The sequence below is a fragment of the Hemitrygon akajei genome, chromosome 16, assembly GCF_048418815.1.
Source record: "Hemitrygon akajei chromosome 16, sHemAka1.3, whole genome shotgun sequence".
Lineage (NCBI taxonomy): Eukaryota > Metazoa > Chordata > Chondrichthyes > Myliobatiformes > Dasyatidae > Hemitrygon > Hemitrygon akajei.
The window spans coordinates 29,370,489-29,394,155 of NC_133139.1; the positions used below are offsets into that span (position 1 = coordinate 29,370,489).

Sequence of the window (23,667 nt, forward strand, 5' to 3'; positions counted from 1 at the left end):
ACGCCCCTCCCACAGCACATCCTCCCCCTCACCACCCCTCCCACAGCACATGCTCCCTCCTCAACGCCCCTCCCACAGCACATCCTCCCCCTCACCGCCCCTCCCACAGCACGGCGCTCCCTCCTCACCGCCCCTCCCACAGCACATCCTCCCTCCTCAACGCCCCTCCCACAGCACATCCTCCCCCTCACCATCCCTCCCACAGCACGGTGCTCCCTCCTCACCACCCCTCTCTCAGCACATCCTCCCTCCTCAACGCCCCTCCCACAGCACATCCTCCCTCCTCACCACCCCTGCCACAGCACATCCTCCCTCCTCAACGCCCCTCCCACAGCACATCCTCCCTCCTCAACGCCCCTCCCACAGCATGGCTCTCCCCCTCACCGCCCCTCCCACAGCACGGTGCTCCCTCCTCAACGCCCCTCCCACAGCACATCCTCCCTCCTCAACGCCCCTCCCACAGCACATCCTCCCTCCTCAACGCCCCTCCCACAGCACGGCGCTCCCTCCTCAACGCCCCTCCCACAGCACATCCTCCCTCCTCAACGCCCCTCCCACAGCACATCCTCCCTCCTCACCGCCCCTCCCACAACACATCCTCCCTCCTCAACGCCCCTCCCACAGCACGGCGCTCCCTCCTCAACGCCCCTCCCACAGCACATCCTCCCTCCTCAACGCCCCTCCCACAGCACATCCTCCCTCCTCACCGCCCCTCCCACAGCACGGCGCTCCCTCCTCAACGCCCCTCCCACAGCACATCCTCCCTCCTCAACGCCCCTCCCACAGCACATCCTCCCTCCTCACCGCCCCTCCCACAGCACGGCGCTCCCTCCTCAACGCCCCTCCCACAGCACATCCTCCCTCCTCAACGCCCCTCCCACAGCACGGCTCTCCCCCTCACCGCCCCTCCCACAGCACATCCTCCCTCCTCAACGCCCCTCCCACAGCACGGCTCTCCCCCTCACCGCCCCTCCCACAGCACATCCTCCCTCCTCAGTGCCCCTCCCACAGCACGGTGCTCCCTCCTCAACGCCCCTCCCATAGCACATCCTCCCTCCTCAATGCCCCTCCCACAGCACGGTGCTCCCTCCTCAACGCCCCTCCCATAGCACATCCTCCCTCCTCAATGCCCCTCCCACAGCACGGTGCTCCCTCCTCAACGCCCCTCCCATAGCACATCCTCCCTCCTCAATGCCCCTCCCACAGCACGGTGCTCCCTCCTCAACGCCCCTCCCACAGCACATCCTCCCTCCTCAACGCCCCTCCCACAGCACGGCGCTCCCTCCTCACCACCTGAGGAGGGGTGCTGTAGGAAAATTTGCCAAGAACAATCATGGTCATGGCCATGTCATACGGCACACACTTAATGAACAAACCCTCTCCAAAGTCTCTTAACCCTTCCTGTAATGGGCTGAGCAGAACTGAATGCAATACACTCAGCCTAACCAGAGTGTTCTAAAGCTGCAGCATAACGTCCTGTCCCCTGGTTGTCTGCAGCCCCCTCCCCGACCCCCGCACCAACTCTCCGTATCCACGGGTTCCTGGTCTCCTCTCCCCCACCCTCATATCCTCACCCCTGACATTTGATGGGGCCCCCGGGCACACAGGATGAGCAAGTAGTGAGAGGTTTGGGCCTGAGTGATAGGGAGAAAGAAGGAGAGCAAGGGAAAGTGGTAGGGATAGTCTATGGGTTTCATGGAGCATGGGTTACGGAGCTCGGGGTCTCTTATTTTACAGCAGCAGGTGGTGAAGCCTCTCGGGGGGAGGTGGAGGTGACACTTGCTCTCTCAGGGAGCGGCAGAGGATGAACAAACCCTTGAGGGTTAGAAGATGAGAGTGAGGCAGATACTTTTAGATGGGAGATGGACTGGAAGAGGACAGATTGAAATGTAAAGACCAGCACGGAGAGGGTTGGGCCATGAACCGTCCAGCTCAGCTCCCGACTTGCTGGGCGCGTGTGGACACATTTCTTAGGAAGTTCAGCACAAGGCAGCTTATCAGAGTGGCAGTCAGACCATCACCTCACCTCAGCTCCTGTGCACAGAATGCCCCGACCCACAGCCACTCATCGCAAAGGGAAATCTTTGTACGTGAGAGAGAGAAAGAATTTGTGTGATTGAGTGTACATGTGTTAATGAGTGAGCATTTGTACGAGTTCATGAGCACAAGTGGTGAGAAACTGCGTGAGCAACGAGTGTGTGTTTTACTGTTGTGTGCACGGGTTAATATGCGAACACGTGTGGGGAATGTGTGTGAATTCATTGGATCGTGCATTCATGCACGTGTGAGCACATGGATCAGTGTGTGAGAATCAACTCGTAGGTAAATGGGTGTGTGTGTGTGCGTGTGCGTGTACACGCCAGCATCTCAGTGCCCACACACCATGCATGAGTGTGTATTTGTACACGTGCTTTTTGTGTGAATGAGTATGAGAGCAACACACACAAACAGCTGGAGCAGGTCAGGCAGCATCCATGGAATCAAATAAATAGACCCTTCTTCAGGATCTCAAAGGAAAGGGGAAAGACACCAGAATAAAGATAATGGGGAGAAGGGAAGCAGGATAGCTAGAAGGTGATAGGTGAAGGCAGGTGGGTGGGAAAGGTAAAGAGCTGGAGAGGAAGGAATCTGATAGGCGAGGAGAGTGCACGATGGGAGAAAGGGATGGAAAAGGGGACCCAGGTGTAGCCAGGTGAGAAGAGGTAAGAGACCAGAGTGGGTAATAAAAGAAGATGTGAGGGGGAGAGGATACTTTTTTAACGGTAAGAAGAAATCAATATCTGTGCCACCAGGTTTGAAGCTACCTAGATGGAATATAAGGAGTGGCCTTATCTTGTGTGAGAGCATTCAAAGCATTTTGACAAGAGCAACAAGTTCTAAAACAACTCAGTCTTCCCTGTCAAAAGCTACAAAGGGCAGCAATACAGAGAACTGTTTTTTACCTCACAGAAATGTTAGAATGAAAGGTCATCTGTGGTTGGGGACTTTACGTCTTGTTTTATAAATTCAGTATATAAATGGTTTTAAAGAAACCTCTCTGAGATTTGAGGGGGACACAAGGCGTTGAGCAGGAGGCTGGAGAGATCCCAGGTACTGGTTGATTACTTGCCTGAGCTGAGCTTGAGAGCCCAGCGGACGGGAGAAATAGTCGATACCCACTGGAGTGGAGCAGAACAATAGCAGATTCCATTGAAGCTGAGTGCCGAAGCCTGCTTGGACTGATATCATTTAGGTGAGAGTTTCACTGCTTCTGGAGTCTGGCACGTGTGGTGGTGGAAGGAGGAGTGGGGGAGTACTGCTGCAGACGAGGGAGCAGGTGTCACATTGTGACTCCCTGATGCCGTGGTAGAGGAAGGTGATTTCCACCGGGCCGAGAGGGAATGCCACAGCTTTCAGGTATGCCGCTCGCCCTACAGGGATGCCAGCCCACACAAACCCAGTCGCTGTGAGAGTGGGATGTTCTGCCTCTTACCTGCAGGAACAGAGACCCAGGGCCCTGGACCCTGATCCTGATTCTCAGACAGGGGACCTAAACTCCACTGGGGTTCAGGAGCCCGTCACACACACGGCTAAAGCACAGGCCTTCAGCCCACACACATGGCTTTCCACCCCACTCGACAAAAAGGGGCAGCAATTAAACGGAGAGAAGCTCCCTCACATCGTCGCATCATACACTCACAGGGGACTGTTTTAATGTCTCATTCAAAGGCTTCACACCTCGGAACTGCAATAAAGTGTCAGCCAGAATTTTGTGCTCATAGTGCTGGTTTTGAACCTACAGCCTACTGGTTCTGATGCAAGAGTACGATGGTATTGGCTTTGCTGACTATGGCGTTCTAAACTGAGATGAAGATCTTAGATCCTGTCGGATATAAATAGCTATGGGTACTCTCACTAAAGGGAGACTATACTGTAACTAACCAGCTTCAAAGGCTAGTTTACTTCCCTGTTTATTCTCCATGGCAAGCTTAGTTGCCAATACCCTCTACTCAGGCAGTGGATCCCCCTCTCCCTGCCAAAAAGTTATTTCCAGCTAACAAAGCAGTTTAAAGTCCTGACGAAGGGTCTCGGCCCGAAACGTCGACAGTGCTTCTCCCTATAGATGCTGCCTGGCCTGCTGCGTTCCACCAGCATTTTGTGTGTGTTGTAGTTTAAAATACAGTTAGTTTATTTTCAGTTTTGTACTTTTAAATCCACATAACACTCTAAAACTCACAGAGGATTTCTATATTAAACATTTCCAAACTCTTACAGAGGGTTTCCATCTTATCTTGAATCATTGAATCATTTATTTTCTTGAATCTCGAAACATTATAAAATATTTGCAAATTATGAAGCATTCCTGAAACACAAAGGATTTTCAAAGCACAGGTACAATTCCTGTAAACTAAAAAGACAAGATGCTGATGAACAAGTTGTCCATCGCAGAAACTGAAACTGGAGGAATGGATTCTATGTTATATTGACTATCCTGTTGTACATACTATTTACTATAAATGACTATAAATTCTTACGTTGCTTCTTGATGTTATTTAATCCTTATATTGATATTACCCTTATAAGCCTGAGCAGCTCTCTATATTTATACTCCTTTTCTCCTATATTTATATACTTTTTCTTCACACGCATATATTTCCTCAGCTATCCCTTTAACACAAACTCTAAAACCATTTTCGAGACCTAGACCTCCGCTTTAAGTTCACTGTTCACAATTAATGCTGTGAAGCTAACTTCTTTCAGAATATAAACCTCCAGATATATACATACATATATATATATTAGTTATTGATAGGCTAAATGATATTACCCATCTGTTCTACATGTTTCTTTGAACTAAGCAACTTAAGAATCAGCTTATCTGTTTGAAACAACCCAAATTAAACAACCTATTGTCTTTTATACTGCATCTTGAGCAGGTGTAGTGACTAGCATCTGCTCTTCACAGTAGGAGCATCTTCTAAGTACAGAGTTGAGAGACAGTACTTTGTTTTGACTTAAAGTTAATTACTGCTTGCCATTTATATTTAAGGACTGAAGACTGACTTCCATTTACAGCCAGAAACTAAATGAACAGTTAGTTAAAGTTTACTTACAACTGTTTTTGATCTTGCAAGAGGCGGGTGTGTTGTTTAGGAAGCAAGTTTAGCAAACACGTGATCTCCTGCCCATCACACATTCACCTGGTTTTGAATTAATCACTGAACACAAACTGCAGACTCGCTTTCACGAACTCTACAGCTCATGTACTCAGTATTATTTTTTAAATTATTTTTTATTTTTGTTTGGTATTTGCACAGACTGTCTTCTTCTGCACATTGGTTGTTTGTCCATCTTTGTGTGTATGGTGTTTCATTGATCCCATTGTATCTATTGCTAATGCCCACAAGAAAGGGTAGTGTATGGTGACATATATGGTACTTCGATAATAATTTTACTTTGAACTATGAACTTTGAACCAGTTGAACCATGGCTAACAAGCTCATAACCAAAGCTAGGGCCCCTGTGGTAAGAGACTCACTGCAGCCTTTCCACAGTTTACAAGGCAACAGTGATGAAGTCACTGCGTACTTGCCTTGAGTTCAGCAAGAGACTGATGCCATCAAAGCTAATCACCTGATTTATAAATATGCGCCTCTCCACTATCAGCTCATGTGATCGCATCTTCCAAGCCTGCAACCTCTACCGCCTGGAAGGATGGGGCTAATTTAGTAACGCCACCACCTGCGAGTTCCCCCATCGAGACTTATATTGCTATTTACCTCATCACCACTGGAACAACATCCTGGGAGAGAGTTAATGGGTTAATAAGATGCTGAGACTGCCACTGTGTCCAGTTCACCGCCACCTTCTCAAGCATAGGTGGGTCAAATTCCAGCCTTGTCAGTTGTGTTCCAGATTCACTGAACTGCCAGGCTGGCTAACAGCCTCTTCCCTCGGGCTGTGGGACTAATGAATACCCTGCCACCTCTGAGGTACATTCACTAAGAGAGCGACCTGTGCTGTACACTTTATGAATGATGAACTACGTTTTATTAACTGACTTGTGGAATTTGTTTTACGCCTGTGATGTCTATTTTGTGGATTCGCCGTGGCCTGTTTCGTCTGGCTGTTATATTTATGTAGTCCGATTCTAATAAACTGGAACTTGAAACACCGCTTTCTTTAACACTTCACGCCCCAACTCTGCAGCGAGGCATTTTATTGTCGCCCTAGCCCCACATGCTCAGCTTCTCGGGGTGTGAAACCACTTCATCCCGAGCCTGAAGTAAGACTACCCTAACTGTAACTCTGGCATGTCTCGTTTACCCCCAATGCAGAATAGAAGTGATACTGTGTCAGTGCCTTGGAATATGTTGGCACGAACCCGTTACACCGCCGGCTCTTGGGGCGGCGACACGCACCGCTTGGGCTGCGCCTGTTTGGAATAAACTGGATTAACCCCGGGGAAGTTCACAGGAGCAAGTGCAGATTTTATTTAATGAGCGGTTTGAGAGGCGCACACCAGGTTTCCGAGGGATTGGAGCAGAGTCAGTTCACCAATGGAGTCGGAGGATCTGGCCATATATGGTTTGTGGTTACATGGGGTGATGGGGTACCTGCAGACTCTGGTATCCAATGAGAGGGCAGGGAGTGTTGCATCACCGAATGCCGATGACTGGAAGCAGCGAGACTGAACAATGCGGCCGGAGATCATGCTTCTCGTGTGGGAGGAGAGCGGCTTCATGGACTAGGCTGCCGGTACAGCGCCCAAGCTGCAAGTCTGGTGTCGGAGTCTCCACGCTGCCAAGCTGTCGCAAGTACACAGCGTAAGCCACGTTTCTATCTCGCTTTTTGAAAAAAAAACAAACAACCAGCGTTCTGCAATGAGGGCTTCAGGGAGAAACGGGGCTTTTACAGGAGGGGGCATAAAAATGTGCTGGCGGGGCACTCGCTGTACAGCTGTTTAAATGTTAATCGTTCAGACGTGCCGCTGCTCTTGAGGGCAAGCGTTTTATTTTTTATAAAACTTTGTGGGGAAATGTAGAGAAGAGATCGGAGTCAAGAGTAAAAATGAATGAATGACCATATTGTAGGGTTTTTATATTAAGCCGGGCCTAATGTCCTGCAGCACCTCTGATTTGTGGTTGAAGACTGCAGATCTTTGAGAATCTTTTAATATAACTAAAAATTATCTGGATAGTGTAATTACAATAAGATCCTGGGATTACTGTAATTTCCATAGTTAGGCTTTCATTTCATTTCTAAATGTAATGTCTTCACTATAAATTTAGTAAATAAAATGTCTCATCAATTTTCTACTATTGAATGAGAAGAGCTGTAAAAATAAATATGTATATTATATATAAAATTATTTTCTTTGATTCAAAGTCTTTGACTTTATTTACATTAGTGTGTGTTTTATCTACAATTTGGTATAGGATATCATTGATTTTTATGTACCTTGTCTGCAGTTGAATGAATATTGTTAGTGTTCATCTTCAAATGTTAATTCTGAGTTGCCTACAGAATTTTATAGGGGGCATGTACAGTACGATACAGCACAGCCTCCTCTTTCAACCAGAATAAAATACTGTAAATGTCCGTCGTTGGGATAAATAATAATGGCCCTGCATATTTCCTGTTGGCTGAGAAAGGCCGGTAGTTCTGGGTTTGTGAGAAACCCTGGACTGTCCATTCTGTACCTCCAGTGAGTTTATTTGTGGATGGTTGTGGTTCAGGCTAGGATTGAGAAGCCTGCTGAAAACCTGACCAAGAGGGGACCAGTGAGTAACAGGGAAGAGATTGTGTTGTATAGTGATGGAGAATTACATGTTATTTAGATGCGATTGATGATATAAGAATTATAGAGCCATCTGATACAAAGAATATTTTGTGTTTTTGTGGCTATTTATGTTCTGCTTTACGGGCTTTAGTTTCCTGAATCTAGTGCCAGTAAAGATGACTGCAGAAATCCAATTATGTTTCCGGACAGAAAAGCTGCTTGCTTGTGGCCTGTGTGTGATCGCAGTCAGAACAACAGGCCTGTCAAAATGGCCCAGCAGGGACATGGTTCAAGATTTGGGTGGGAGAGCACAATGGGTCTATAATTTATCACCATCACAGCCTTGCAAAGGGTCTTGCTTTTCTAATAGGCCTTTGTAGCAGTGTGCAGTGTCCATCATGATGCATTGAACATCCCCATCTAATAGGAGTGCTGCAAAATAGCCTGAAATTAATCAAAGGCTTTTAATTATGGTTTTGGCCAGGAATATGTTAAATGGCTCAACTTCTGTTACAAGATTTTTTATAATGCTGAAACTATTTTAACCTACTTTTTCTTTCATATTATTATTCCAGCTCCTTCATCACTGGCTTTGTTGTAGGATTGTGGGAATTATTTCATGAGGGGTAGCCATCGGCCAATTTAACGCATAACATTGCTACCTCTACAACTGGAGGCCCCTTCTCCAGCCCCAGTTTACAGTCTCGAAGCCTCACAAGGTACCAGAGATAAAAGCAATTCGCATACTTACAAACACTTTTTTCCTCATTATTGCCTCACTAATATTCATTCAAAACAATTTTGTATTCAGTCAGTTTCAAAATCACTCTTGCAATTTTGACTGCCTCTGTATAAATATTCCCTTAACCTTTCAGGGAAAGATGGTTAATGTTCACAGATTCTTCAAAGCCAGCTGGCTTATTTGAATCACCCTTTTTTTTCCTGTTCTTCTCTGCAAATGGAACAAACCGATGATTATTTCATCAAAGCACATGTGATAAACTAATTTGGCTACCGTGTGAAGATTTCTGAGTGACAAGCAAGTGCCAGGTTTCTTGCTGTTCAGTCTTCTTTCGTCTTGTGGCCTTTTATACGCAGTGGGGGTGGATAACATTGGGTGGGAATTGAACGGTGCCTTTTTTTAAATGAAAAACAGAGGAGGTCTCCCCTAGAGATGGTAGGTTATTTTAAAATGATTCAGGAGTGATGTAGAGAGCACATTTTGCATTTTTACTGCTTTGATAGCGTTGGTCAGAAAGAATGCTGGCTGTACTGCAGAGCGCCAAATAACATCGGGGGATAGAGGCGGTGGGTATCGATGTTGTTTTTCTGATTTTCAGCTGAGATTGCATCTTGGCTGTTCTGCAGTAGTCATTCCTTTGCCAGTCTTCTCAGCGGAAATCTTCCTAATGGATTGGGAAGGAGCAGCTTTCATTAACTTGACCTTTGCAAAATTTCACGGGTCTTTGTAACTTGTGATGTCAGGGAAAGCAGATGGTAACCCCACCCTTCCACATATTGGTGGTGGGGGATTATGGCAAGGAAAACTCCCCCCTTTGGGACTGTAAGAATCAGATCAGAATCAGGTTTATTATCACTGACGTGTGTCGTGAAATTTATTAACTTAGCAGCAGCAATTCAATGCAATACATAATATAGAAGAAGAGGAAAAAATAATAATAAGTAAATCAGAGACAGTATAGATATATTGAATAGATTTTAAAAAATGTACAAAAAACCCCAGAAATAATATGTATCAAAAAAGTAAGGTAGTGTTCATGGGTTCAATGTCCATTTAGGAATCAGATGGCAGAGGGGAAGAAGCTGTTCCTGAATCACGGAGTGTGTGCCTTCAGGCTTCTGTATCTCCTACTGGATGCTAACAGTGAGAAAAGGACATGCCCTGGGTGCTGGGGGTCCTTAATAATGGATGCTGCCTTTCTGAGACACCGCTCCCTAAAGATGTCCTGGGTACTTTGTAGGCTCGTACCCAAGATGGAGCTGACTAGATTTACAACCTTCTGCAGCTTCTTTCGGTCCTGTGCAGTAGCCCCTCCATACCAGACAGTGATGCAGTCTGTCAGAATGCCCTCGACAGTACACCTATAGGAGTTTTTGAGTGAATGCCTGCAGCATTATTATACTTGTTGTGCTGTCAGTGTCTTTGAGCCGTATTCCCTAAAATAATAATGTGCAGCTTTGCTCAGATTGAAATTGCATCAAGAAGTGGATTTTGGATTATTTTCAAAAACGTTATTTGATATTATCTGGCAGCCTTTCTGATTTCAATTGTGTTTCTAACATTGAATTTGTCTTGGCCGTGTTATTGACACCATAATGAATGAGATACGGTTTATTTATTGAAATGATCCTACTCTTAGTTTTTTTCTCAATTATTCCAGCTCATTTACTGCAGTGGAATTGTAGAAATTACATCTTTTAAAGCCTGTTGTATGTATTTCAGTGCTACAAAGGAAGTAATTACTCAAGCCCCATTCTGTGCTCATTTTCCCAGACTCATAGTTAGTTAAAACCATTTAATTGACTTTCTTGTTCTGAGGTGTTTGAGTCAAGCCAGGCTCTTTCCAACACTCATCTTCACTTTGGGCCTCGTTTGTTGGTGCCAGAGTGTTATGTGGCAGTTAGTCAGGAGGAGGCCGAACCAGATGCCACAGGAATGTGGACTGGTTTGGCCCCTACCAGCAGGAGAAAACGGCAAGTGCAGGAGGTGTAGTGAAGGTGGCTGGGTTGGGGTGGGGTGGGGTGGGGGGGGGGGGGGAAGAGCCAGTCATTTTTCGATCTGTGCTTTTTTTTAAATGCCAGGAACAAGATTGGGGGGGGGGCGGGTGCAGTGGAGTAAAATGGCTGTGTGCCATCGACAGTGCAGTAAAATGTCAGCCAGGTGGAATGAGACTGCAACGCGCCTTCGGTACTGAAGGGTTTGGAGTGGAATGCAGTGGGATACAGCGACAGACAGGGGTGTTAGACAGATGGAATGTGGAGGCTGTGAGTTTGAACTGTAGTGCCCCTGAAATAATAATTCTGCTTTATTGTGTATTGGTAGGAGGTTTCAAATCACTTCCTGCCGCCTTTTCACCAGTGCGCCTGGCTTCCTGCCATTGATTAACTTGGCAGGCATGAGTCATCTTGTTTCTACAATACGTGTGAGTTCAACACTGGGTATTTTGTTTCTCCAGCAGCAGTAGGTTTGTGCAATTCCGAAATGTCTCTCGCCGTGACTGAGGCACCTATTGGAGTCCCGGACCATCAGCAGCCGTGGCCGGTTGACGTGAACCTGCTCAGCGAGTTCTCAGCAAGGTATGAATCAGCACTTATCCAGTTCCCAAACGTTCACTGCTCACAACTAATCTGCAAGGAAGTTTGGGTTATACCTTCAAATAATTAAAATATTGTTGCAAAGCAGCTGGGCGTCCTGTGAATGTTTTCCTGCACTGGGTCAGCATGACTTTTGAGGTTCGGACACAAAAAAAGTTGGCACAAAGACCAGTGTATTAGAGTTTATGCTGAAGTCTATACCCTGACTAATTCCTTGCACAAGTGGGGGGGTCTACAGTAACTCTTCTCCAACATCAGCGGTCACTCAGGTCTGAAATAAATTGCAGAATGAACCTGGGGTGGGGATCTGGCCAAGTTGTGGACAACTAGTCTCAACTTTTTAATTAATGGTGATAATTTGCAAAGGTTAGTGGGCATGTTTGGTTCTCGAGGGGAAAAGTTAATTTGAACTAAATGCTCATGTGTTATATAAAGAAAGTATTTTCAAAGTCAAAGTAAACATATTATCGAAGTACGTTATGCATCACCATATACCACCTCGAGATTCATTTTATTGCAGGCATTTGCAAGAAATTAAAGAAATGCATTAAAATTTATGAAGAACACAATCAATGTGCAAAACAAGACAAGTTGTGCAAATAATAGATAGTATTGAGAACATGAACTGAAACATTAGATATAGGAGCAGAATTAGGCCATTTGGCCCATCTAGTCTGCTCCACCATTCGACCATGGCTGATCCTTTTTACTTCTCCCCCTCAACCCCAGTTCCCGGCCTTTTCCCCGTATCCTTAGATGCCATGTCCAATCAAAAACCTGTCGATCTCTGCCTTAAATACAACCAACAGCCTAGCCTCCACTGCTGCATGTGGTAACAGATTCCACAAATTCACCACCCACTGGTTAAAGAAATTTCTCCACATCTCTGTTTTGAATGGATGCCCCTCTATCCTGAGGCTCTCCCACCAGGGGAAATATCCTTTCCACATCTTCTCTGGCTAGGCCTTTCAACATTCGGGAGATTTCAATAAGATCCTGCTCATCCTTCTAAATTCCAGCGAGTATAGACCCAGAGCCATCAAACGTTCCTCATGTGATAAACCTTTCATTCCTGGAATCATCCCTGTGAACCTCCTCTGAACCCTCTCCAATGCCAGCACATCTCTTCTAAAATGAGGAGCCCAAAGCTGTTCACAATACTCAAGGTGAGGCCTCACCAGTGCCTTATAAAGCCTCAGCATCACATCCCTACTTTTGTGTTCTAGCCCTCTTGAAATGAATGCTAGCATTTCATTTGCCTTCCTCACCGCCAACTCAACCTGCAAGTCAACCTTCAGGGTGTTCTGCACAAGGACTTCCAAGTCCCTTTGCATCTCAGACTTTTGGATTTTTTCCCCTTTTAAAACAATAGTTGGCACATTTATTTCTACTACCAAAGTGCATGACCATGTATTTTCCAACATTGTATTTGATTTGCCACTTTCTGGCCCATTCTCCTAATCTGTCGAAGTCCTTCTGCATCCTACCTGTTTCTTCAACACTAAGTGCCCCTCCAGCAATCTTCGCATAATCTGCAAGCTTGGTAACAAAGCCACCTATTTCATCATCTGAATCATTTATACACAGCATAAAGAGAAGTGGTCCCAACAGTGACCCCTGTGGAACACCACTAGTCACTGGCAGCCAACCAGAAAAGGATTCTTTTATTCCCACTCGCTGTCTTCTTCCAATCAGCCAATGCTCTAGCCATATTAATAACTTTCCTGTAATACCATGGGCTCTTAACTTGGTAAGCAGCCTCGTGTGTGGCTCCTTGTCAAAGGCTTTCTGAAAGTCCAAATATACAACATCCACTACATCTCCTTTATCTATCCTCAAAGAATTCCAACAAGTTTGTCAGGCAGGATTTTCCCTTAAGGAAAATTGCTAACTTTGTCCTATCATGTTCTGTGTCACCAAGTATTCCATCACCCCGTCCTTAGCAATTGACTCTAACATCTTCCCAACCACTGAGGTCAGGCTAACTGGTCTGTAATTTCCTTTCTGCTGCCTTCCTCCTTTCTTAAAGAGTGGAGTGACATTTGCAATTTTCCAGTTCTCTGGCAACGTGCCAGAGTCCAATGATTTTTGAAAGATCATTGCTAATGCTGCCACAATCTCTAACGCTACCTCTTTCAGAACCATAGGGTGCAGTTCATCTGGTCTGGGTGACTTAAGTACTTTCAGGTCTTTCAGCTTTTTGTGCACCTTCTCTCTGGTAATAGTAATTGCACCCACTTCTCTTCCTTCACACACCACAACATCAGACACACTGCTAGTGTCTTCCACAGTGAAGACTGATGCAAAATACTCATTTAGTTCATCAGCCATCTCCTTGTCCCCTTCATTATTTCTCCTGCCTCATTTTCTAACAGTCCTATATTCACTCTTATCTCTCCTTTTTTACATACTTGAAAAAGATTCTACTATCCACTTTGATATTATTTGCTAGCTTGCTTTCATATTTCAGTTTTTCCCTTCTAATGATTCTTTTAGTTGTTCTCTGTAGGTTTTTTAAAATTTCCTAATCATCTATCTTCCCATTAATTTTTGCTTTGTTGTATGCCCTCTCATTTGCTTTTACATTAACTTTGACTTCCCTCGTAAGCCACGGTTGTACTATTTTGCCATTTGAGTATTACTTCATTTTTGGAATACACATGTCCTGCACCGTCCTCATTTTTCCCAGAAACGCACCCCATTGCTGCTCTGCTGACATTCCTGTCAACGGCTCCTTCCAATTTACTTTGGCCAACTCCCCTCTCATGCCACTGTAATTTCCCTTACTCCACTGAAATATTTCACTTTCTCCCTATCAAATTTCCAGTTGAATTCAATAATATTGTGATCACTGGTTCGTAAGGGTTCTTTCACCTTAAGCTCCCTAACCCTCTCCAGTTCATTACATAACACCCAATCCAGTATAGCTGATCCCCTAGTAGGCTCAACGACAAACTGCTCTAAAAAGCTATCTCTTAAGCATTCAATAAACCACTCTCTTGAGATCCATTACCAACCTGATTTTCCCAAATGATCTGCCATGACTACCATAACATTGCCCTTTTGATTCACCTTTTCTATTTCCTGTTGTAACCTGTGGTCCACCTCCTAGCTACTGTTGGGAGGCCTGTATATAACTGCCATCAGTATCCTTTTACCCTTGCAGTTTCTTAATTCAACCCACAAGGATTCAATATCTTCTGCTCCTATGTCACATCTTTCTACTGATTTGATGCCATTCTTTACCAGTAGAGCCACACCACCCCCTCTGCCTACCTTCCAATCCCTCTGATACAACGTGTAACTTTGGTCATTCAGCTCCCAACTACAACGATCCTTCAGCCACAGTTCAGTGATGGCCACAACATCATACCTGAAAATCTGTAATAGTGCAACAAGATCATCCACCTTATTTCTTATACTCCGTGCATTGAGTTATAACACTTCGAGTACTGTATTTGCTACCCTTTTTGATTTTGCATCCCTAATGTTTTGATACACCGCCTGTTGGCTGAAACTATGTCCCATCACCTGCCTGCCCTTCCTGACAGTCTGACTGCAGGCTATCTTTACCTTATTACCATCCGTTCTATCCTGAGTCCCTTCACTCGGGTTCCCACCCCACTGCCAAGTTAGTTTAAACACTCCCCAACAGCTCTAACAAACCTGCCCATGAGAATATTGGTCCCCCTTGGGTTCAGGTGCAACCCGTCACTTTTGAACAGCTCATACCTCCCCCAGAAGAGATCCCAATGATCCAAGAACCTGAAGCCCTGCGCCCTGCAACAGCTTCTCTGCCACACATTTACTTGCCAAATCATCCTGTTTCTACCCTCACTGGTGCATGGCACAGGCAGCAATCCAGAAATTACTACCCGGGAGATCCTGCTTCTCAGCATTCTACCTAATCCTCTAAATTCTCTCTTCAGGATCTCATTCGTGTGTCATTGGTGCCAATATGTACCAAGACAACTGACTGCTCTCCCTCCCTCCAAAATGTTGTGGACGCAATCTGAGACATCCCTGACCCTGGCACCTGGGAGGCAACATACTAGCCGGGTGTCCCGTTCATGTCCACAGAATTTCCTGTCTGGTCCCCGTCACTACTGCTCCCTTCTCTCTCTTTCCCTTCTGCACCACAGACCCATGTCAGTGCCTGTAACCCGGTTACCGTGGCGTTCCCTTGGGAGATCATCCCCCACAAAAGTATCCAAAGTGGTATACTTATTGAGGGGAATGGCCACATAAAACAGCAGAGTAACTCAGCAAACCTTGGAACCCTATGGATCACGAGCCAAACCCTGCAAGCACAGATAGACCCATCTCGAGTCCTGATGTGCCCTGTAGGCTAAATATTGTGCAGCATGGAATGTATCTCGTAAACACCTCGCAAATCTTTGTGTCTCAATAAGATAATCTTTCACTCTTGGAGAGTATCGCCAGAACTGCTCACTCTGTCCCCTTTAAACAGCCCCTCCACAAGTACTGAACTTTCAGTGCATTATTTCCAAACAAGGATAAGACTCCTTAAACAGAACAATCCTTTCAGTGGGTTGAATAGCAGCCCACCCACAATGGTAGATCCTTAACCTCACAGCATTGAAACCACTATTGAGCTAAAAAAAAGCATCATTTTTCTCTCATCGCTTCTACCCTCCACCATTAAATTTAAATATTGGAGTGAAGCTGACTAAATCAAATCCTCATTTATTCCCAACCTGGGTGTTAGTGTGGGCACTCGTGATGCTGGATAATGATGTTTGTAATCGGTCAAGAGCATTGGTCCAACACAGTTGAGATGGTAACTTCACACTGTTTATTGTTGCCAGGTAATGGTTGGAGTGTATATTAAACACAATCTTGTGTAAGTGTGGCTGTAGTTTTTGTAACACCCGGACAATGTTTAATGTTCTTTCACAGTAACTGAACAACTAAACCATAAATGTTGTGGCTAAGTACTCCTCTACACCATTGTTTAAACCTAAACCATGAACATAGGGGCAGAAGTAGGCCATTCAGCCCATCGAGTCTGCTCCACCATTTGATTTCACCCCTCGACCCCATTCTCTTGTCATAATCTTTGATGCACTTGCTAATTAAGAATCCATCAGTCTCCACTTTAAGTACACCCATTTTCTAGAGACCTATTCATGAGGACTCAGCAATGGTTACTCCATTGAACAAGCAGACTCGAGTATAACATCGCCATGTGTCCTTTGGTGCACTCACACATTGTGTAGAACATGGCACAATGTATTTGGCCTTTTACTGTCCAGTGTGCTGGTGTCCATTCTGACAGTTTGAGGATAACGGAGACAGATTTGTCCAGTGTACTTTTATCTTTATTGTGATTTTATACGCATAAAACGATCATCATAGCTAAACCATCATATTTCAAGCTTGAGTCATCTTGTGCTCAGAACTTAGTTGAAAACAGAACTTAGAATGAAGCTTTATAAAGCAGGTGACTAACCCAAAAGAATACGCACCCAATTTTCTTGTTCAAGTACAAGACATCTTCAAAGGAGTCCGCTCCTGCCTAATTACAGTTCTGTTTCTGGTGACTCAATACATTCTTTTGTTGATATTAATGCCATATATCTTTTGACATGTTTGGCAGTTAAGGTCATTTTCAATTGGATTAATAAATTGGTGACATTTATGATGCTCTTCCATGATTTATTTATTATGAATGCTTTTCTCATAGAGTAATAAGCGCTGAAATGGGTTCTTCAGCCCATCTACTCCGTGCTGACCATTGCATCCTCCTGCTAGTCCCATTTGCCTGCATTTGACCCATAGCCCTTCAAGGCCTGACCCATTTTTAAGAGGGATCTGGATAAGCCTTTCCAAGTGCCTCTTAACAGTTACAATTGTACCTGCCTTGACCTCTTCTGGCAGGTCATTCCAGGTACTCACTCCTCTCTGTAAAGAAGTTGCCTCTCAGATCTCTTTTAAATCTATCCTGTCCTATCCTCTATCGCTGCCCTCTAGTCTTGGACTCTTTGACCCAGGACTATCATAGCCCTCATAATTTTCTAAACTTCTGTGAGGTCCCCTCATTCTCCTATGCACCAAGGAATAGCGATCCAGCATAGTCAACCTTTCCCTGAGGTTAATTGCAGTTGCTCCTCCAACAGAATGGCTGAACCATGATTGATGCATTCTTCATAGTGGACTACTTGCGAGATGTTTGTAAGGGAGTGATCATCTTAAATGTCAATGTTCCTACAATTACCTGCCAATAAATCTGTTAAATCCAGAGTATTAAATAGTTGGTGTTGCCTAGTTTTTTTCCAATGGTCTTGCCTATGCAGAAATAACATCCACTCTCAGACCATTTAGTTACTGGTAATGTAACAAGGCTGGGTAATATTGAGCAGAATGAATACAGCTTAGACAGTGACACAACTGAATGATCTCCCTGAATGGGTCACTCCCACTTTCTGACATGAATCGTTATGGTATGCTGGTGTTGGATCTTCTGTGGTCACTCTAGTTTGAAACTGTGTTCGCACTCCTAAAAGGTGTAAGTAAAAGCCTAGTATCGTTTTGCTGGTGGCTGTTCAGCACGAGATACATAGGATATGTATCTCACTAGATCTGGTGATCTCGGTTATCAAAGAAGTTGCTTTACTTCCTGTCAAGAGACATACAATATTATGTGCTTTCCTGCTCTGGGCAGTGGTATTTATCAAGTGTAGACTAATTTCTAAATGAGGAGCAAATTCAGAAATCTGAGGTGCAAAGGGACTTGTGCAGGATTCCCTAAAGATTAACTTGCAGGTAGAGTCAGTGGTGAGGAAGACCAAAGCAATGCTAGCATTGAGTTCAAGAGGACTAGACCATAAGAGCAAGGATGTAGTGCTGAGGCTTTATAAGATGTAGGTCAGACCTCACTTGGAATATTGTCAGCAGTGTTAGACCCCTTATCTAAGAAAAGAGATGTGCTGACATTGCAGAGGATCCAGAGAATATCCTGGGAATTAAAGGGTTAACATGTGAGAAGCAGTTGATGGCTCTGGCCCTGTACTCACTGGAGTTTAGAAGAATTGGGGGGGGGTCTCCTTGAAAGCTATCAAATATTGAAAGACCTTGTAGGGTGGATGTGGAGGGATGTTTCCTATAGTGGGTGAAACTAGGGCTAGAGGACACAGCCTCAGAGTCGAGGGACATCCACTTAGAATGGAGATGAAGGGGATCTTCTTTTGTCAGAGGTAGTGAATCTGCGGAATTCATTGCTACAAATGGCTGGGAGTTTGATATGTTCTTGGTTAGTAAGGGTGTCATAGGCTGTTGGGAGAAGGCGAGAGAATGGGGTTGAGAGGGATAATAAATCAGCCATGATGGAATGGCAGAGCAGACTCTAAATGACCCAATTATGCTCTTCTGGGTTATGACCATTTTACAGATAAAGAAGGGTTTTCTTACATTCTTGAGGTAGAACTGTAAAATTGGAAGTGTTCAATACATAATTATAGTCACTACCTCTTGTAGCCAACCAGTGGGGCCCACCCAGTGATTTTCTATCAAGGTGCTATCAGATGTGTTCAATCTGATCTACTTGAGCCTAGTTACCAGTTTCTTTTATTCCATGATCCCATTCAAACGTGGGCAGGTGTTTGGTTATAGTACTATTAATGTACATTCTGTTAAGATATGTATTCTCATCAGCGGTCTTGCCAAAACCCCACCTTGCTAATTTTTGAGCTATTTATACTGAGCAATTTAGAGATTGTTGGAGACGATCTGTTCATGCAGTTAACTTTGAATGCCTTTGTCCTTGGGCGTTTGATAAGCTGTCAGAAAGGGTGTAGAAGTTACTCCCTTGTTTATTGGCATTACTATGGGTGGATTAAAGTTTGAATTGGCACAGAGAAAATAATTGAATAACTGTCCAAAAAACCTGGGTCCAAAACATTTACCGTCAAGACGTTAGTCCAGTGGACGAGTCTCGGCATTTTAGACTAACATAGCCCACTAGTTTTATGTCATATTCTGCTTAAGATTTGACAGGAGGTTAGCCCAAAGTGTGGCTTTGCAAATAGTTGGCTCAGTCATACTATGACTAAATTTCATGGGCCATGACTTGCATAAAAATGTAACTGATATCATTGTAAAATTGGGTTAATTTTGAATGTCTAAGTGTGGTTGATACTGGATTTTAAAGCTGAATTGCTGTGTTTCTTCAACCTTTTACAAGGAGGCTCAACTTTTATTTTGTCTTTTTAGTCAGAATTTTCTTTTTGTGTCTGTTTTAGAAAATTCCTTTGAAACTTTGGGGAACTTCCCTGAAGTTTTGGGGAAAGTTGCAAAATGCCTCTACCCCATTCAGTTTCCCCTTGAGCATTAGCAGAGGAGGAGCAATTATCACCAGATAGCATTGAATAATTAGGTCCTCCCACGTGCAATCTGCAGTTAAAACTTGCTACTCCAGAGATCGTCCTTCAGGAGCTCATTTACACAGTGAGCTGTGTAAAAGTTTCGAAAGCTGCCTTGCACTGTTGGATAGTCTGTACGGTGGAGAAGTCTTCCTTGAGGATGGCGATAAGTAACATTAGACTCTGCTGCCATTTTCCTGTCTGTTGGTAGTTTTTTCCTTGAATAGTCTTCCATTTGGTTTATACAGTGTCTTGAAACAGTATTCAGCCTGCACAACTATTTTCACATTTTACCGTCTCCTTTTCTAAATATGAAATGTAGGATTTTTGAACTAATCTACAAAACATTGCGCATCATGTCAAATCAAATGAAAAATTCCAAAACCTCTCAACAGTTTAATAAAAATTAAAAACCAAAGTTCTGAGGCTGAAGAAGTATTGATCCCCTTTGTAATTACTATGCTAACTTCCTTCAGGTGCAATTACCTTACCAACTCACCCAGTTTGTTGATGCAGAAAACTGGAGGATCGTCTGTTTTCTATGAATTTATTAGAATTTATAAGACCCATTGTCTTTGTAAGGTCCGACAGTATGGTAGATTTTGAACAGACCAAGCTAAAATGAAGACAAAAGAGTATTCAAGACAAGTCAGGGAAATGATAATAGAGAAGAATAAATCTGGGGAAGGGTACAAGACCATCTCAAGGGCACTGAACACACCTCAGAGCTCAGTGCAGTCCTTCAAAAACTGCATCCACACTGTCTAGGCCAGGTAGCCCCTCCAAACTTCGTCACTGGAGAAGATTGGCACTTGTAAGACAGGCAAACGTGACACCAACAGTCACTCTGAGTGAGCTGCAGAAATCAGCGGCTGCAACTGGAGGTGAAGTTCATGGCTGCACAATCTCAAAGGCCTTGCACAGAAAGGGGGAGTGACGAAGAAGAAGCCCTGCCCAAAAAAAAACATATTCTTGCTCGCAAAGACTTTGCGAAGTGTCACTTAGAAGATACTGTAAAGAGGTGGACGAAGGTGTTGGTGTTGTGGTTGGATGAGACTAAAGTGGAACATTTTGGCCTTTAAACAGTATGTTTGGTATAAATCTAATACCGTGCATCAGCCTGGTGACACAATCCGTATTGTAAAGTGTGATGGAGGTAGCGTCATGTTGTGGAGACGCCTTTCAGTAGCAGGGATTGGAAATCTGGTCAGGATTGATGGGAAGATGAATGCTGCTAAATAGAGAGAAATCCTGGATTAAAAACCTGCTAGCCTCGGCCAGAAAGCTTAAACTGGGGAGGAAGTTTGTTTTTCAATAGGACAATGCCCCAAAGCACTCTGCCGGAGCAACCGTGGAGCGGCTTCAAATGAAGAAAATTGATATGCTTGAGTGGCCCAGTCAGAGTCCTGTACTTAACCCGACCAAACATTTCTAGCAACACCAGAACATCGCTGTCCACTGCCCACTCCCCAACTAACCTGGCACAGCTTGAGCAATTTTGCAAGGAGGAATGGGCAAACCTTGCTTAATCGCATTGTGCAAACCTAATGGAGACTTAGGTTACGATATGGCAACAATGAATATGGAATTGAAACAGGTTTTCATAAACAAATAAGCATTTATTTAAACATGGCTCAATAAAAATGAAAAATAGACGAACGACTAACTTAACTGGATGTTAACTGCTATACGGCAATTCGAACAGTTCTTAAAGTGATAAAGGCGAACAGGTTTTGTAAAAGTGGTAAGTGCGAAAGTCCAAATGATTTATACAGTCAATTAGGAGAGACTTTCCTGAAGTAATGAATCCCTCAACGATGTGACGTTACTGCTGATCCCAGCCGAAATATGCTGTACCCGAAGGATTCACGATGAAGGAAATAAAAACGGCTTGAAGGAACTGACCTTCCTTGGCGAATAACGCTGCCCCCAGCCCTTTCTGCTTTCACGATGCAGGGGCTATCTCGGATGTAGGTTACTACCTCCTTGAACGAGGATTAAATAAGGTCGATCCTGTATGACCGCCGACGACACCAACTTTACTCGATCCTTCGGGTTTCCATATCTCGGTAAATCTTCACTCTCCAATCCTTAGACTTTAAAATTAAATCAAAGGTACATCAAACATAACTGGCAGTGATTTTCAAAACTGCCGGCACAACGACTATGTACCTTACAGTAAGAATCAAAACTCAACTTTAAAACAAAACTGCGTCATGGAACCAAATACGCAGCATAACGGAGTAACGGGTGACTTAAACGACGTCCCAACAAAAACTCCTGCGTCATAGCAGGCTTTCCCCGTTTTATACCTGTTGAAAACAGGCCATCACGTGACCTCACACTGGCGGGAAAATTACATCATGTGACTTCACACTGGCGTGAAAATACATCACTCCACCATCACAAGACCATTACATCACGCTCACCAGATCGTCAATTACATCATGGTCATGTGACAGTCACAAGATACCCACGTGGTATGTAACACTTATCCAAAAAAGTCTACAGGCTGTAATAACTGCAAGAGGTGCTTTAACTAAATACTGAGCAAGTTGGGGGGGGGGGGGGCGATTAGAAACTTCTGAATTGTCGACTTTTCAGGTTTTGAATTTTTAGTTTTTCATGCTTTACAATCTTCCCTGTTTTTTTGGGCTCTGCTGTGAAAAAGGAGCCTGTAACTCACAAATAAGAATTCTCAGTTAAATAGTTAAATTGATCAAAATCCCTGGCTGTAATACTCATTTATGTGAACAAAGGGTTGGGGGCTGAATACTTCCACAAGGCACTGTATAATTTGCAAGCTTTTCTCTGCCAGATTGCAACTTCCCACTTGGACAAATCTTGCTCCTTTCCAGTAACTCATCCTCTTCCTGGTAAGCTAAGACTTGCTCTGAATCAATATTATAACACGTCGCCTGTTGGTCCATGCGCAGTGGAGAGTGAAGACAGCAAGCACACTGTAAACCTCTGCATTGTCAGTGTTTTAAAACCATTTGCTCTCCAGTTTCTGCAGAGGTAAAAGCAATAAGTTAGCGGACTTCCTGCAGTTGACTTTTTCGTGTGGATGACGTTAAGTGAGGTCCTTTCCAGCACTCGATTCCTGCTGCTGTTGCCCCATTTCCTGGGGAGTTGCGTGCAGATGTCATTCACGGAATTGCCATTAATTCATTTGTGGAATGTCCCCGGCCTGAATGAGAGCTTCCTGTCTGAATGTAGTGCCAGGTCATTTATTATGTACTTGTAGTAATACTTTTACTGTCAATGAATGTTTATGCCAAAGTCACAGTTCTGGAAGAACACTGGCGAAAGAGTGAAATATCTAACTTGTGTGTCATCAAAGGTATAGGGGTAAAACAAGCAAGCCTTTGCCTGAAAGAGACACTTTGGCACATCTTACAGACCTAAACAGTTACTGTTAATCTATTGTGTCAGGAAACCTCCATCCAGCGTAGGAAAAGCATTCTGTTCCCCTTACTTCCTTCCACGTATTCTTGGCTGCTGCATCTACTCCCGACTATTCCGTCCTTTCCTTCCTGTGCTCGGCTGTAGGAGTATTAACTCCACACTGAGGCTTCTGGTCCTGGTTCCTGCCAGACGCACAGCTCTTGCGAAGCATTTAGCGGGTGGCGAAACCCAAGTCAAGGGAGGAAAGTGTTCTAGCCTGAGAGCAGATGAATTATTTATCCCACACACATATTTCATTACATACAGTAGAATTGTGTTGGTGTTTAGTAAAGCTTAGTGCCATTATGACAAAGATAACTAATTTCCCTCATGCTGCCCTGTATTTTTTTTAAGGGCTTGGAGAAATTTACCAGGAACACCGATGCGGATTCCCCTTGTGGAGCATTGCGTTTCTGAATTCTCCTTCGGCAGGTTGCAGTGTCTTTCATAGGGAGCTGGATTAAGACGTGCAGCGCAGCATATCATCTTTGACCTTCACTAAAGTGAGGACTGAACTTTTGAACCAGCTGTTCCACCTATTTAGTTGGAAAGGTGGGGTTGGGAATTTTAATTCTCCTGCTCTCTTCATTTGAAATGGGTGTTGCACCTTTGCCCAGGGACACACGAGATCTGTACTGTGCTTAATTTCTACTGATGAAAACTAGATTCTGGAGATTGACTCTTGAGGTTTTTAGCTTTGTAGTGTTTTTTTCCTTCATGACAGTTTTGTTTTGAACAATT

The 23,667-nt window shown here is 44.3% G+C and overlaps 1 protein-coding gene across 4 annotated transcripts in view; it reads left to right on the forward strand.

Moving 5' to 3' along the window:
- The first annotated feature begins 6,612 nt into the window (after positions 1-6,612).
- acsbg2 (acyl-CoA synthetase bubblegum family member 2) overlaps positions 6,613-23,667 on the forward strand; it is a 72,715-nt gene continuing 55,660 nt past the window's right edge. The window contains exons 1-3 of one of the 4 annotated variants that reach the window (XM_073068577.1): positions 6,616-6,806; positions 8,338-8,481; positions 10,960-11,080. In XM_073068577.1, the coding sequence (XP_072924678.1) occupies positions 10,986-11,080 (95 nt within the window). In that variant the 5' untranslated portion in view covers positions 6,616-6,806; positions 8,338-8,481; positions 10,960-10,985. Of the gene's footprint in view, positions 6,807-8,337; positions 8,482-10,959; positions 11,081-23,667 lie in introns of all 4 variants that reach the window. The other 3 variants (XM_073068575.1, XM_073068574.1, XM_073068573.1) reach the window with 3 other exon arrangements.